This window comes from Salvelinus namaycush, chromosome 4 (assembly GCF_016432855.1).
Source record: "Salvelinus namaycush isolate Seneca chromosome 4, SaNama_1.0, whole genome shotgun sequence".
Lineage (NCBI taxonomy): Eukaryota > Metazoa > Chordata > Actinopteri > Salmoniformes > Salmonidae > Salvelinus > Salvelinus namaycush.
In genome coordinates this window covers 19,667,445-19,683,469 of record NC_052310.1, presented here as the reverse complement: position 1 = coordinate 19,683,469, position 16,025 = coordinate 19,667,445, and the positions used below count along the sequence as shown (strand labels likewise).

The 16,025-nt window shown below is 41.2% G+C and overlaps 1 protein-coding gene across 1 annotated transcript; it reads left to right on the top strand.

Moving 5' to 3' along the window:
• Positions 1-5,739: 5,739 nt before the first annotated feature.
• Positions 5,740-15,927, top strand: LOC120045512 (receptor-type tyrosine-protein phosphatase H-like). Its single transcript, XM_038990415.1, has 18 exons — positions 5,740-6,003; positions 8,092-8,152; positions 8,568-8,825; positions 9,149-9,412; positions 9,970-10,239; positions 10,572-10,835; positions 11,132-11,368; positions 11,528-11,794; positions 12,150-12,243; positions 12,334-12,384; positions 12,568-12,649; positions 12,887-12,977; positions 13,263-13,339; positions 13,802-13,936; positions 14,148-14,270; positions 14,526-14,686; positions 14,946-15,081; positions 15,564-15,927. Exons 1-18 carry the CDS (start codon positions 5,932-5,934, stop codon positions 15,711-15,713), a joined length of 2,793 nt encoding a protein of 930 aa, XP_038846343.1. The 5' UTR covers positions 5,740-5,931; the 3' UTR covers positions 15,714-15,927.
• Positions 15,928-16,025: the final 98 nt, after the last annotated feature.

Here is a 16,025-nt window from a genome sequence, read left to right as displayed (position 1 = left end):
ATTGAATATTCAAAAAGTATCAAAACAATAAGATTCAATTTAAGCTATTATATAAAATATTTGCCACGAAAAGATAGCTCAATGTATGGGGCATTGAACAGTCAGCCTTCTGCAGACTCTGCCACAAGGAAACATAATCGATAGAACATAGTTTCTGCACAGGAGGTTGCTGACACTTTAATTGGGGAGGATAGGCTCATGGTAATGGCTGGAGCGGAATATGTGGAATGGTATTTAAAAACAACAAACACATTGTTTCCAATCCATTTGCTCCGTTCTAGCCATTATTATGAGCCGTCCTCCCCTCAGCTGGCTCCACTGATTTTTCTGGTACTGTCCATCGGTGGCTCTTTTGGAGTCAGGTCCAGGAATGGTCATAATATGAGGGTTCAGATGGACCTGCAAATTGTATTGTTAGGGGGATCTGAAAAACCATGATCAGTCAATTGGAAATATCATTATACTCTTGGGTAAAGAATTTATTTTAAGGGCAATTTCAGCAGAAATGTTACAATTAGGGAGGTTCAGGACCCTCAAGACATCACAGTAAAATGGAGAGATGTATTGCAAAGGAAAGAGCAAAATGGCATTCAACTGGGAAAGATGGGTTTATCTGGACATTGGAAGGTTGGAGTAAAGATCAGAATTAATGGTGGATTGGCGCTGTAGGTGAAAATCCAGCACTTGAAGAAAGAGGAAATTGAGAATATACTGTATATATAATTATTTAACTACAGGTACCATAGATGTGAGTGAAATAGTTGAGAGTAGCAGTAGAATTATTGTTGTCTGTTAGTTTACTCCAATCAGGGTAGGGATGGTAGGGTAGGGGGAAACAGGTACAGTGGGGCAAAAAAGTATTTAGTCAGCCACCAATTGTGCAAGTTCTCACACTTAAAAAGATGAGAGAGGCCTGTAATTTTCATCATAGGTACACTTCAACTATGACAGACAAAATGAGAAAAAAAAATCCAGAAAATCACATTGTAGGATTTTTAATGAATTTATTTGCAAATTATGTTGGAAAATAAGTATTTGGTCAATAACAAAAGTTTATCTCAATACTTTGTTATATACCCTTTGTTGGCAATGACAGAGGTCAAACGTTTTCTGTAAGTCTTCACAAGGTTTTCACACACTGTTGCTGGTATTTTGGCCCATTCCTCCATGCAGATCTCCTCTAGAGCAGTGATGTTTTGGGGCTGTTGCTGGGCAACACGGACTTTCAACTCCCTCCAAAGATTTTCTATGGGGTTGAGATCTGGAGACTGGCTAGGCCACTCCAGGACCTTGAAATGCTTCTTACGAAGCCACTCCTTCGTTGCCCGGGCGGTGTGTTTGGGATCATTGTCATGCTGAAAGACCCAGCCACGTTTCATCTTCAATGCCCTTGCTGATGGAAGGAGGTTTTCACTCAAAATCTCACGATACATGGCCCCATTCATTCTTTCCTTTACACGGATCAGTCGTCCTGGTCCCTTTTCAGAAAAACAGCCCCAAAGCATGATGTTTCCACCCCCATGCTTCACAGTAGGTATGGTGTTCTTTGGATGCAACTCAGCATTCTTTGTCCTCCAAACACGACGAGTTGAGTTTTTACCAAAAAGTTCTATTTTGGTTTCATCTGACCATATGACATTCTCCCAATCTTCTTCTGGATCATCCAAATGCTCTCTAGCAAACTTCAGACGGGCCTGGACATGTACTGGCTTAAGCAGGGGGACACATCTGGCACTGCAGGATTTGAGTCCCTGGCGGCGTAGTGTGTTACTGATGGTAGGCTTTGTTACTTTGGTCCCAACTCTCTGCAGGTCATTCACTAGGTCCCCCCGTGTGGTTCTGGGATTTTTGCTCACCGTTCTTGTGATCATTTTGACCCCACGGGGTGAGATCTTGCGTGGAGCCCCAGATCGAGGGAGATTATCAGTGGTCTTGTATGTCTTCCATTTCCTAATAATTGCTCCCACAGTTGATTTCTTCAAACCAAGCTGCTTACCTATTGCAGATTCAGTCTTCCCAGCCTGGTGCAGGTCTACAATTTTGTTTCTGGTGTCCTTTGACAGCTCTTTGGTCTTGGCCATAGTGGAGTTTGGAGTGTGACTGTTTGAGGTTGTGGACAGGTGTCTTTTATACTGATAACAAGTTCAAACAGGTGCCATTAATACAGGTAACGAGTGGAGGACAGAGGAGCCTCTTAAAGAAGAAGTTACAGGTCTGTGAGAGCCAGAAATCTTGCTTGTTTGTAGGTGACCAAATACTTATTTTCCACCATAATTTGCAAATAAATTCATAAAAAATCCTACAATGTGATTTTCTGGATTTTTTTTCTCATTTTGTCTGTCATAGTTGAAGTGTACCTATGATGAAAATTACAGGCCTCTCTCATCTTTTTAAGTGGGAGAACTTGCACAATTGGTGGCTGACTAAATACTTTTTTGCCCCACTGTATATTATGAAAACAATTAAATTAATAGAACCTACAATAATGAAGCTGATCTACCCCCCCTTCCCCACTCCAAAACAAATAAAAATTAGACCAAAAAATACTAATAATGACTAGCTGTATTCACCAATCCAAAGAGAAAAATAGGTGACCAGGTCAGGGTTTAATAGCCGCAGGCAGACCAGTTGAAACTGGAGCAGCAGCACGGCCAGGTGGACTGGGGACAGCAAGGAGTCATCATGCCAAGTAGTCCTGAGGCATGGTCCTAGGGCTAAGGTCCTCAGAGAGAGAGAAAGAGAGAATTAGAGAAAGCATACTTAAATTCACACAGGACACCGGATAAGACAGGAGAAATACTCCAGATATAACAGACTGACCCTAGCCCACCGACACATAAACTACTGCAGCATAAATACTGGAGGCTGAGACAGGATGGATCGGGAGAAATCTCTGTTATATCCTCTATCAGTTGCATTTGCTTTGAATACTACACCACCTTCCTCTTTCATTGTGTGTGTGTGTGTGTGTGTGTGTGTGTGTGTGTGTGTGTGTGTGTGTGTGTGTGTGTGTGTGTGTGTGTGTGTGTGTGTGTGTGTGTGTGTGTGTGTGTGTGTGTGGGGGGGGGGGGGGGGGGGGGGGGGGGTCACTGAAGCCTAGTGCTGCTGACTTAAAAGTGAGAAGTGCAACAGTATGCCTACTAGCCTTCCATCCTCATCCACATCCTCCTTTTTCATCATAACTTAGGCATCCAACATTCTATATGAAGATGATACTGTAGCTAGCAATGAAGGGAATAAACTCAAAAGTGCGTTGTTCATTTAAACGGCAACGTTTCTCCAAAGTTGAATGTATGCATGCCATGACATCATGATGTCTTTGAGAACTGTGAGATCCATTCAAGATCCATGTTGCATGGGCTCTTCTCAATACTTCCTTAGCAACTTAGTTGTCTCTCGTTACCAATATGTTCCAGTGGGGGGAACTGAATTTAAGAGTCATGATGGAGATGGATCTACATAACAGTTGCATTCCCTTCTGCGTACAGTATGTTGCACAATAGTGGTCTCTCTGTTGCCAAGTTGCCATTGTCAACTATTAGTTCGGCCAGAGAGTAAGAGGCTAAGCAAAAACTTTCACTCTCGCCTAAATCTGTCCAAAAAAAGCCCAATTTCTTTCTATGGGCTTATTTTGGACCTGAGCTTCTCGCCTGCCACCCCGCCTTTGGGACAACGACTCCCATTGTCAGGGCAGAGACATGACCATCTCATCATTATACACTGAGTATACAAAACACTAAGAACACCTGCTCTTTCCATGACATAGACTGACCAGGTGTATTTGGGTGAAAGCTATGATCCCTTATTGATGTCACTTGTTAAATCCACTTCAATCAGCGTAGTTGAAGGGAAGGAGACAGGTTAAATGATTTTTAAGCCTTGAGACAATTGAGACATGGATTTTGTATGTGTGCCATTCAGAGGGTGAATGGGCAAGACAAAATATTTAAGTGCCTCTGAACGGGGTATGGTAGAATGTGCCAGGTGCACCGGTTTGTGTCAAGAACTGCAACTCTGCTGGATTTTTCATGCTCAACAGTTTCCCGTGTGTATCAAGAATGGTCCACCACCCAAAGGACATCCAACCAACATCCAGACACAACTGTGGGAAGCATTAGAGTCAACACGGACCAGCCTCCCTGCGAAACGCATTCGACACCTTGTAGAGTCCATGCTCCGACCAATTGAGGCTGTTCTGAGAGCAAAAGGGGGTGCAACTCAATATTAGGAAGGTGTTCCTAATGTGTTGTATACTCAGTGTATACAGATCTCTGGTTAGGCATACTGTCACACAGTCCCATACTTTTTAATCACCTGATTTGGGACTCTACAGATGAGTGAGCCTGTTTCTATTTGCATATGTGGGCAGGCAGAGAGAATATGCTGCCTCGGAAAGTGTTGATGTGTGCACAGAAAACTGGGAAAACCTGATCTGGTACTTGAGAGCAGGATAATAGACTCATGGTGTCAATAGGGGCTTCCAAATAAAGACTAGAAGATCCCCCGCCCTGCTCGCACCCACACCGATTCCTCATCTCAATAGTTGTAGTAAACAGAGAGAAAACAGCAGTTATCGTGACGTTGCACGATGTCACCCAGCTCATTTACAACACCATTTTTGAAAAAGCCTCTGGGAAAAAACAAGTCATTCATCAAATACTGCATGCTGCCATGCTTTTCCATGTTTTTCTAAAGGGTGTATAGTACATGTCATACAGATGTGTGACTTTTGGGAAATAATCATTTATTTGCAGAGTTCAATGTAAAACACATCCAAATTGTGCCACCATTGAGGTGGATGAGCCCTTTCAAACCTGAACTTTTAGGTTCCACTTCACTGCTGTGTTACCTCATGCTCTCTCTCTAATTCCTCAACGTGTGTCAAAGTAATCTATCATTTTTCTAATGTTTTATTGAAGTATTACAAAGTTATATTTTATTTGGCCTGTTAGCGTGTCGCTACTATGCAAATGTGTTATCAGTGGTTCCTGGGGCCATTTCCTTATTGTTCTGTTGCTTGAAAACCACAAGGTCAAAGTACTTAGATTTTCCCGTTCTCTGTAAAACCATAAATACCGATTCTGTTCCTGTCACTCAAGCAGCAAGTCCAACAAAGCCACACAACCACAGCTATGAAAACAGAAACAGCTAATGTACTTAGATCATAGACATTGACTCTGTACCGGTACCCCCTGTATACTGCCTCGCTACTGTTATTTTACTGATGCTCTTTAATTATATGTTATTTACATTTTTTACTTATCTATTTTTTTACTTAACCAACAATGCAGTTTTAAGAAAAATAAATGTTAAGGGCTTGTAAGTAAGCATTTAACCTTAAGGTCTACACACATTTGGCGCATGTGACAAATACAATTTGATTTGATTTGATATTCAACACCTAGCGCTACATATTTCTGCCGCTTCATTTCCTTCCACACCCCACATGCACACCGAGACACACTCAAAACCACACCAACACCTTTTCCCAATTCGTTTTTCATAGACAGCATTCAATCGCCCAACTGATAAAGAGCAAACATATGTTCAATTTGCATAAACCTAATACATTTCCATGATAGAGATACTCTCCGAGACTTGACAGGAGGTGATGAGATAATAAGGAAGTAACAGGCGGGGCAAATGTGTCTCTCTCTCTGTGTGGTTGTTTCAAGCAGAAAAAAAGAGAAGTAACAACAAAACAAGTTGCAGACAGCCATGATATGAGATCAGAGGTGACCGAGAGGAGGACGTGTGAGAAAATGAAAAGTCAACACTGATGGAATTAAGCAAATAAAGGATCGGTGTAGGCTAATCAGGGCACGAAGATAACCTAGGAGGGCCAACATACTGTTGCTTTTAGTTTAGAATAATTTCAATAGAAAATAGTCATTGGTGTTGGTGCATTTTCAACATTTGTACTGTGCCACCATGGTTTGGTCTTCGTCACTAGCAATGGGATTATCTCACGTTATAGTGTGCCTCTGTGTGGCAGGAGTGTGGGTGAGTCATTTTCACTTTGCTTATTGTATCACTTGAATAGTCCGGGCCTCTGTGGTTTGACGTATGCTAGTGGTTTGATTGTTTTTTTTTACTTTGTCTGCTTAAAATAAGTTTGTTAAGAGCAGAAAATATGCCTATATCAATTAAAGCTTAAATGAAAAGGCAACAACACTTGAATCAGTACAGTGCACATGAATTGCTGTGTCATGCAGGTTTTGGGTCTATTTTCTTGAAATTCCAATTCAAGAAGTTAAAAATAAACAATTATTGAGTTGGAATTCCATTTTTTCCCCTGAAGTGATTGAATTAAAATGGAATTGACTCTAACACGTGTACTGTTAAATATAGATATTGTACAGTAACATTTTATGACTGACTTTGTTAAAAGCAGCAAACAAAATATATTTGTTATACAAAGTAATTCAATACGAATTTGCTTCTACACAGGCAGCCCAATTCTGATCTTTTGGACCCTAATTAATCTTTTGACCAATCAGATCAGATCAATAATTGTGCAAAATGTCAGAATTGGCCTGCTTGTGAAACACAGCCTAAGTAGACATACCTTTAATGCATCTTGCTGTAGAGTTCGCTCTGAAATTATGTTCTTATCAAAAGGTAGATACTCCCCCAACCAGATGATTGGAAACTGATATACTCTATAATTCTAGCTGCTGTCGGACATCAGCTGGAATTTTGACATTTACTGTAGTCAAAATGAGATCGATTTATTGGGGGAGATAAAATGCAACCCTTATGAAATGCAACCATCATACACTTTCTTCAATGTTCCTAACGCTTTAAAGGGGCAGTGCAGTCAAAAACGTGATTTTCCTTTTATTATGATATTTACACACTATAAGGTCGAAATAACACTCTGTGAAAGCTTGAAAAATACATTTAAAAAATGCCTGTAATTTCAACCTGTTCCGGTGGGATGGAGTTTTTGGACCACAGCATGACATCACAATCTGATCGAATTATTCTGACCAATGACCAGTCATCCTATATTTGCATATGTATCCTCCTAATTTGAAGGGGTACGCGAGGTAGGCTCTAGTCTAGAGTCTAGATGATCCTATCCGCCAATCAGGGCTGTGTATGTAAATATATTTACATTTGTATCAACACGTTAGCATGATCAGGCTGAGCATTTCAATGGCAAAAGGAGGCACAGGGAAATAAATGATAAAAAATGTATATTTTGAGTTATTCTCATGAAATAAACACACACAGTGATTTATTGGACATGCAGTGATGGCATTAAATATAGTTAGCTACTGATAGTTAGCCGTAACTGGTTTTGTAAGTTTACATTGGAATTTGGAATAGGCCTATTTGAATGGTCAATTGAATTATAACACAGTTGCATGTAATTAAGGCTGAATAAGATCCCCTTAGATACCGTGAGTTATTTTTGGACCTCTGAGGTTTATGTCACAATTTGGGGAAATACACAATCATTTCCAGAGAACTGATGTTGTAAGCGATAGACTCCTCTGTCCTATTCTATTGTACAAATACTGTACAGTTGTTCTTTGGTTCCCCCATGATACTGTAGTACTAGTAAGACACTAATCAACATAGCCTACTACACTGCTTTATACAAGTACTATAAGTAGTAGGAGAGACTCGTAAGGCGAAAGCAAACACATACAAGCTAACATTGCGTGAATATGCTTGTTACACAAAGCTGAAAACCACACGCGAATCATTTGGGCAAATGTCTATTGGTCGCTATTGGTGAAGTACGGCAAAATGTATGCTTACAGTTTGGGATTTCGAGAAAGGGAGAGAGGGTCATTTCAGATAATTCACATGGCTTGATTTACAGCCTTCGGGTAATGGAGAAGAGAAAAAGCAGAAATGATAACAGCTGTATGAAATGTAAAAGCAGGAAGGGGGAGCAGAAGGAGTGTGAGAGCACACTTTGGAGAATCAGTCAGACGTGTAGTTCATTTTACAGCTGTTATAACCCACCTACTAAATATAGTTATACTGAAGCTATGTCTGTGTGTGTGTGTGTGTTGCCACCACTGTCCCATATTTTTGTATGTTCTTCTAACAGAGCTGTAATTCTGCTTTCAGTGTCAATCATCTGTACCACCAACTGCTACACCTACAATCCCACCTACAACCCCTAATCCACGTACGTTTTCAATCTCATACCCTGCATCATTTGACGGGTGATTGAGTTACGCTTTAACTTCATGTACATGATATTTGAGTTATATTACATGTCATAGCTAGGGCCCTGTGTTTTGGTTAATCATGTAACATGAATTGGATTTGAACCTATATATTTAAAGCTTTTTCCATCAAACGGTCCCCTTTTCACTTTATGTCAGATGCTCCAGCACCATCCTCAGACATTGCTTGAATTTTTTGGGGTGGGTCTCATTTACGGAAAAAGCTGAAAAGAAAGATTCATATCCAGGTCATGTGACATGATCAAAACAAAACACAGGGCCCAAGTCATAGCAGATGAGACTAAGTCCTTTTTTTGGAGAACAATGATATTGCAAAACATTTTACTGACTGAATTTTTCTGTTTTGTGTCTCAGCTCCCGAGGATGTAAAACATGTCACTGTGACAGGGCAAAATGAGACCAGTGTAACTCTGGAGTGGACAAAGAATACGAAGTACACTTATGAACTGAAGTTCCAAAATGGGACATCATTGATAAACACCACTGCAACAAATAATGTACTAGAGACACAGACAGTCTCCTCTCTCACTGCTGGGACAGAATACAACTTCACTCTCTTCAGTGTAGAAGGGAGTGACAGGAGCAGTGGATTAAACTTTACAGCTGATACTGGTAGGTGGACATTGGATGCATTTTAAGCTATTAATATAGGTCTTTAAGCTGTTAATATATGAAAGTATACAGTATACTGTACCTGTACAGTGAAATCATTTGCATACTGGTTTAAGGAAATACAACTGACCTTTAAAAAAAATGTTTTGTGTCTCAGCTCCTGTCAATGTAGATCATGTCAACGTGACAGGGCACAATGATACCAGTATAACTCTGCAGTGGAACAAACCAGAGAATGGCGTCGGCCGTTATTGGCTGCAGTTGCGTGATAAAGTGTATGCATGCTTCTGTCATATTTGATTTGCCTCTACTTTTTTTTTCAGCTCCCACCAACGTAGCTCAGGTCAATGTGACAGGGCAAGATGAGACTAATGTAACTCTGCAGTGGAACAAAGTGAATGGGAACGGGATCACTTATGAGCTGAAGTTCAGCAATGGGACTAATACGACCATCCCTGTATCTGATGTAGATGGACCAGTGACATACACAGTCTCACCTCTCAATGCTGGGACAAAATACAACTTCCTTCTCTTCACTGTGTTCAAAGTAGTACCAAGCAAGGGATACAATTTCTCCGCCATCACCCGTGAGTCTCTTGAGAATGGATTCTGTGTCATTTCTTGCATCCTTAAATGCCTCCGTATTATGTCAATGTATGCACTCATGACTGTAAGTCGCTTCGGATAAAAGTGTCTACTAAATGGCATATAATATCTTGCTTATGATGTCTTAGATAATATTACATCTACACATTCTAAAATCTACAAAGTGAGTGACGTGAGTTGTGAATGCATTATAAATACACATTGTGAATGCATTGTAAATACACATTGTGAATGCATTGTAAATACACATTGTGAATGCATTGTAAATACACATTGTGAATGCATTGTAAATATACATTGTGAATGCATTGTAAATTTACATTGTGAATGCATTGTAAATATACATTGTGAATGCATTGTAAATTTACATTGTGAATGCATTGTAAATATACATTGTGAATGCATTGTAAATATACATTGTGAATGCATTGTAAATATACATTGTGAATGCATTGTAAATATACATTGTGAATGCATTGTAAATATACATTGTGAATGCATTAATTGTCATTGTTATCTTGCTGTCTTTCTATCTCAGGTCCCCTCAGTGTAGGTGGTGTCAATGTGACAGGGCAAAATGAGACCAGTATAACTTTGCAGTGGAGCAAAGTGAATGGCACAGGGATCACTTATGAGCTGCTGAACAACACCCTTAGGACTAATACTATCATCCCTGCACCTGATGAAAGTGGAACAGTGACACACATAGTTTCACCTCTCACTGCTGGGAGAAAATACGAGTTCACACTCTTCTCTGTGTTTGAAGATGTCAGGAGTACTGTTGGAAGTAAATTTTCTGCAGTCACTGGTAAGTTTATTTATTTTTTAAATTGGGGGCGGGGGGGGTACTAGATTGTCTTTCAGTATTTTCATGGATCACTCTTGTGTGAGATACATTAAATACTGATATATCTATAGCCTTAAAAAATATATATATGGTTTGTCTTCTCAGAAATATTGTTATTAAATTTTAACATTTTAGATTTGGATTCATGCTTTATAACTCTGGGATCTTCTGATGCTGAGTAGTTATTTGAATTATTTAAAGATCAGACATGTACAGAAGTCATTTTTGAAATGGTACATTGACTGTGTTGATTGGTTATGTTTTTACTCTCTGTCTCTCTCTCTCTGTATTAGCTCCCCTTAATGTTGAGGCTGTCACAGTAACAGATACACACCGAAATGAGACCAGTGTAACTCTGGAGTGGAAAAAGCCGGCGAACGGAGTCTCTGGTTATGTGCTGCATTTCGACGATAAGGGAAATAAAGACATTGATAATTTAGAAGAAAAAGTGACAGATCAAGTTTCAACTCTCGTTCCTGGGAAACGATATGCCTTCACCCTCTTCACTGTGTTTGAAGGCATCAAGAGCAGTGGAGCAAGCGACTTCACAGTCACAAGTAAATTTGCCTTTTTAAACCTTGGTCCCCCAATTAGAATCATCTCACAGTTCTTAGCCTAAAATTGTCCAATCAGTTGTTTTATGTGGCTACAGTGAAAGTTCGCTCTTCAAGTTGGTCCCACTTTATTTGGACAGTCCAGATGGTCTAGGGTTTTATATACTATGGAGAAGGATCGAGTCTAAACTCAGCAGAACTATTGCCTGAATAACACAGTCGTTTGACACATAAAAACATAATGTGAGAGCTATTAAATGTGAGAGCTATTAACAGAAGTCCCTTGCTTTTCCCTGCAGAGATATTTTGCTCTGCTTTATCCTGGGAGGTCACCAGCTCATCCATTCAGACTGGGCTCCTGTCCGAGATAGTCTCCTATGGAGAAGCCAATAATGGCAGTCACACTGGAGTCGTCCATAACATTAATGGCAAACTATCATTCACTGACCTTTACCCTGGCGCAAAATACACGCTGACTCTTTGGTTTGAAAAGGATTCTAAAACACTTTCCTTGTGTAAACAGGTGGAGACTGTGGGTGAGTCAGTCTCTTACTTTGTCATAGTGACCTATTGTGTTTAGTCCACTTTTCCACTAAATATATTAGTAGCCTAGCATTGATGTATTATGGTACACCTGTAGGATAGTGACTTTGGCAGGGAGTTAATGTGACATATTCCTTCTTTGTTTTAATCAGTTCCCCCAGCCCTGATAAGACCGAGATGTGACTATTTGTCCAGTGGCTACGCTTTCTCTCTGGCCTGGGATGTGCCGGAGGGAATATGGACCAGTGTGGAGGTGAATGTGACTGGGAAAAGCCCTCAGAGGGTGGAGGGAGAGTGGGTGATGAAGGCGGACATCGATGGGGTTCAACCTGCCCAGACCTATCAAGTGTCTTTGGCCTCAATCTCTGGGCATCGGATGAGTAAGCCTGTCTCTTTCAGCTGTAATACAGACCCAAGAGGTGAGTGAGCCTAGCATTTATCTTTAAGCATTTCATGTTAAAAGGTTCAATGATTGGTCAATGATATTTGGATTACCACCAATAACAGCATCTACACACAGCATGATGTGATATAGCTGCCATGCCTTCTGCTGGCGGAAAACCATGGGATCTCACCCGCTTCCTGTATTCAAAATGGAGAGCTTTTTTATCTTGTTTTATATGATATTTTGATACTAAATGTGTGTTGGTCAGTAGGCTTGTGTTGCTCATTTGCTCAGATTACTCTTACATGTTTAGAAGTAAACCTATAACCTATTTATTAACATGTCGTGCCCTCTGCTCTCATACTAAAGCCCAGGTTTCTTCCCTATAGGGGTCATTGCAGGGTCAGTCATGGCTGTGCTGCTACTCTGCCTCCTGGTTTGTCTGGCTTTCTTCATATGGCGTCGGAAGCCAGAAATATTCAGGTCGGTGGTGCTGCTGCCTTCACAATGACGTTAGATAGGGAAACCATTTGAACTCAATAACCAATGCCTTTCTTTTCCCTTTTCCAATAGCCGGCCCAAGTTGTTGTTTGTGGATTCCAAACTAACCAGCAATAAATTCAAGTATGTACAGTATAGAGTTCATTTTCAGTATTTAAGAGTCAGACTTAGCCTTAAACTCCAACCCTTTAGCGACTATGTACAGCAAGGCCAAAAAGACATGCATTAGACCACGCAGCTGTTAATAACAGTAACGACCTTTGGAATATTCAACTGAGAACTTACTATCTTCTCTTTTTTCCCCAGAGCTATTCCCACGGGGAAGTTTTCAGACCACTACCACACAATGAGCGCCGACACGAACAGAGGATTCAGTGAGGAGTATGAGGTAGCGATAAGGATAACGTGCCCTCTCCGTTTCCATCATGGTGTTGGTAATGCAAAGTGGTTGGGCGATTGTCCAAAGTTGCGTTCCCTACCGTATTAGAATGTATCTTTTATTTTGTCGTCTTGTAATCCATCTGTTTGTCCGCGCATAAGCCTTTAGCTGACCCTTCTGAATATGTAAACATCCATTTGTTTTTCTTTACATTATGCATGATCTATGCTTTCTATCTCTATGCAGGGCTTCATCCCTGTTGGCACAGAGCAGACTCAAAAAGCAGCCCTTCTGGAGGAGAACAAAAACAAGAACCGTTTCACCAATGTACTGCCATGTAAGTGTACTCTGGCTGCCATTTCTACAGTACACATCATATGAACAACATACCGTTGTTGAATTCACATCACCACTTTCCTATTGCAATAGTTGAACTTTGTGTCAGCCAATCGACTAAGTATAATAGGGTGGATCAGATATCCCTCAGATTCCAGGCAGAGTTTTGGCCCAATCACCCCACCTGCATATTTGATACAATTTGAGGTTATAGTTTTAATCGTCATAATCCCCAAAGTGAAGTTGTTAAATCATCAAGCATTTTAAATCCTTTCTCTCTCTCCAGATGACTGGTGTCGGGTGAAGCTAACCATCCTAAACCCCAACATGAGCTCTGACTACGTAAATGCCAATTACATGCCAGTACGTACAGCGGCATATCAGTCATAGATTTCCTAATACAGAGCAATGTCCATATCAGTCCTAGATATCCTATACAGCTATTCTTACTGTGACTGCAGTAATTAGGTCAGTACTAGAATGATGTACTAAACTGATCTCAACCTTGATAGCCTGCTGTAAAAGGCCTACTTACGGTAAAGGGTTGGCTTGAAACATTGCATAGCACCAAAGGTCAACTTTCACCAATCTTACAAGTTATTTGCCCGTATATGTTCTTCAATACATCCCCACACAACCCTTTATGTCAGTTATAAAATGGCATAAGGTAAAAAAAATATTCTAGTGTCACGTTACGATATCGCTGAATCATATGATGCCTTAGAGGAACTTCTTACACCTGTAAATGTTTACACATCTGAGTCATCATGGATTACTCTAAATCGAATAGGTGTGTTTTCTTAACCCTGGTGCTTTTTGTCTCAGGGCTACAGTAACAGCAGACAGTACATCGCTGCACAGGGTCCCCTGCCCACCACCGTCAACGATTTCTGGAGAATGATCTGGGAGCAAAGCGTAAAGGGTGTGGTCATGGTAACCAACTGCACCGAAGGAGGGAGGGTGAGTCCTGTCGGAGTCCTCGTTAATGTGTTTGCTTTGCATTGTGTGTGTGTGTGGAGATTGTGGTGACATCACAGATAAACAGTGATAGTCATAGAAATAGAATCACTAGAACGGGAAAAGCCCCTCAGAACATGGCAATTTGACGGATTCCATTCTATGTACTGTATTTATATAGAAACAATGACCTATTCTGTCTGTGTCTCCCTAGACTAAATGTGAGCAGTACTGGCCTTTGGACTACACCCCTTGCCTGTACGGAGACCTGTTGGTAACAGTCAGGTCAGAGAAAAGGTTAACCAACTGGACCCTGCGGGAGTTTGTAGTGAAAAGTGTAAGCATAGTACTTGTTCTACTTATGAAACCTGGGTCATCATGTTCAGTAGGGCACACAGTTGCAAAACGTTCTGCTACAAAAAATGAACATCTCTGATCTTATTGGACAAGATCAGGTAGTTCCTTTCGGTAGCACTCTGTTTCAAAATGTTCTCTCCCTTCTGAACACCACCCTGGACAAGGTTTTCAGTGCATTCTCTGCTTACTACCCGTGTGAATGTCGCCCCTGCATTTAAATAATTCTGTCTTCCAGAGGGACACATCCGAGGAGCACCCTGTGAAACACTTCCACTTCACAGCCTGGCCCGACCACGGAGTCCCAGAGGGAACGGAGGCTCTGATCCAGTTCAGAGGGCTGGTCCGACAGCACATAGAGAGCCAAGAGAACAGCGGACCCACTGTGGTGCACTGCAGGTAATGTTACAGCACTGACAACACCCAGCCATTTCTCTACACAGAGAAAGATTCTAAATAGGGATGTGCAATGTGGCAACCCTATTGCGGTGTTCGAAGAACGCACCGTTAACCAACAAGTGAGGTGTGTTTTCAATGACTGGTGGTGACAGTTCAAGTATAGGCCTAGTTTTAGGTTGTCTCTTCATTGAACTGTATTGTTCTGTGCTCTATCTGTAAACGTGTACCTTATGTTTACATCACTCTCCCTGTCTCTCAGTGCTGGGGTGGGGAGGACGGGCACCATCATTGCTCTGGACGTGATGCTACAACAGCTGGAGAGGCAGAAGGCGGTGGGCATCGCTGCCTTTGTGCACAAAATGAGGCTGAGTCGGCCGCTCATGGTTCAGACGGAGGTAAGGCCTGAGTTAGCCTAATAGAAACGATCACCACATTAACGCTAGGTACTACCCTAAAACATGGGCAATATCTATTGATTAGGGTTGGGCGATTATCTAGATTGTCATACCGTTTCTGTACCATACTGGGGTATACGGTATTACCGAGCGTGCACAAAACTATTTAGGCAACAGTGATCTTGATCCGGAGGGCATTGAATGTCTCTGCTGTAACCAAGAGGCTTGATCTTGACATCTAGCCGCTTAGCTAGCAAGTTAGCAAACCAAATGCATAGCTGGAGGCCTGAGCTGGATATCATTTATTTGACACATCTTACATTTCTTTGTTATACTTAACTTGTAGTTGTAATCAGTGGCGTAACACACAGCTCCGCAGCCCTGCCCTCTTTGGGTTTAATGACTAAAGGTTTGATAAAAAATGAATACATGACTTATGAGACTCCATTTGTGGCTTATCATTGCCATTTACACTCTTTTAGTCGCAGTATGTTTTCCTGCACCAATGCATCATGGATTCTCTGGAGCCCAAAGAGAAGATGATACAAGAAGCCCTTTATGAGAACTCGGACCTGATCTACGCCAACGCCACCGCACTGAGGGAGTTCCAAGCTGCCAATCCAAAGGCCTGAAGATAAGGCCATGGATTGTCTGCTGTGAGTTTTTTTTTTTTTCAATCACTTTGGCACATTTTTCAGATGGAAATGGTACATTTGAAAAACTCTCTAAGTACAAAATTCTAAACTGATAACACTTGTAATGCCCCTTACTTAAGCAATAATGCTCGAGGAGGTGTGCTATATGGCCAATATACCACGGCTAAGGGCTGTTCTTAAGCAAGACGCATCGCGGAGTGCCTGGACACAGCCCTTAGCTGTGGTATATTGGCCATATATCACAAACCCCCGAGGTGCCTTATTGCTATTATAAACTGGTTACCAACG

Coding starts and splice junctions, on each gene's coding strand:
- LOC120045512 (XM_038990415.1), top strand. CDS start 5,932: ATGGTTTGGTCTTCGTCACTAGCAATGGGATTATCTCACGTTATAGTG. Junction 13,340..13,801: donor TAAATGCCAATTACATGCCA/GTACGTACAGCG, acceptor TTTTTGTCTCAG/GGCTACAGTAACAGCAGACA. Junction 14,687..14,945: donor CCCACTGTGGTGCACTGCAG/GTAATGTTACAG, acceptor CCTGTCTCTCAG/TGCTGGGGTGGGGAGGACGG.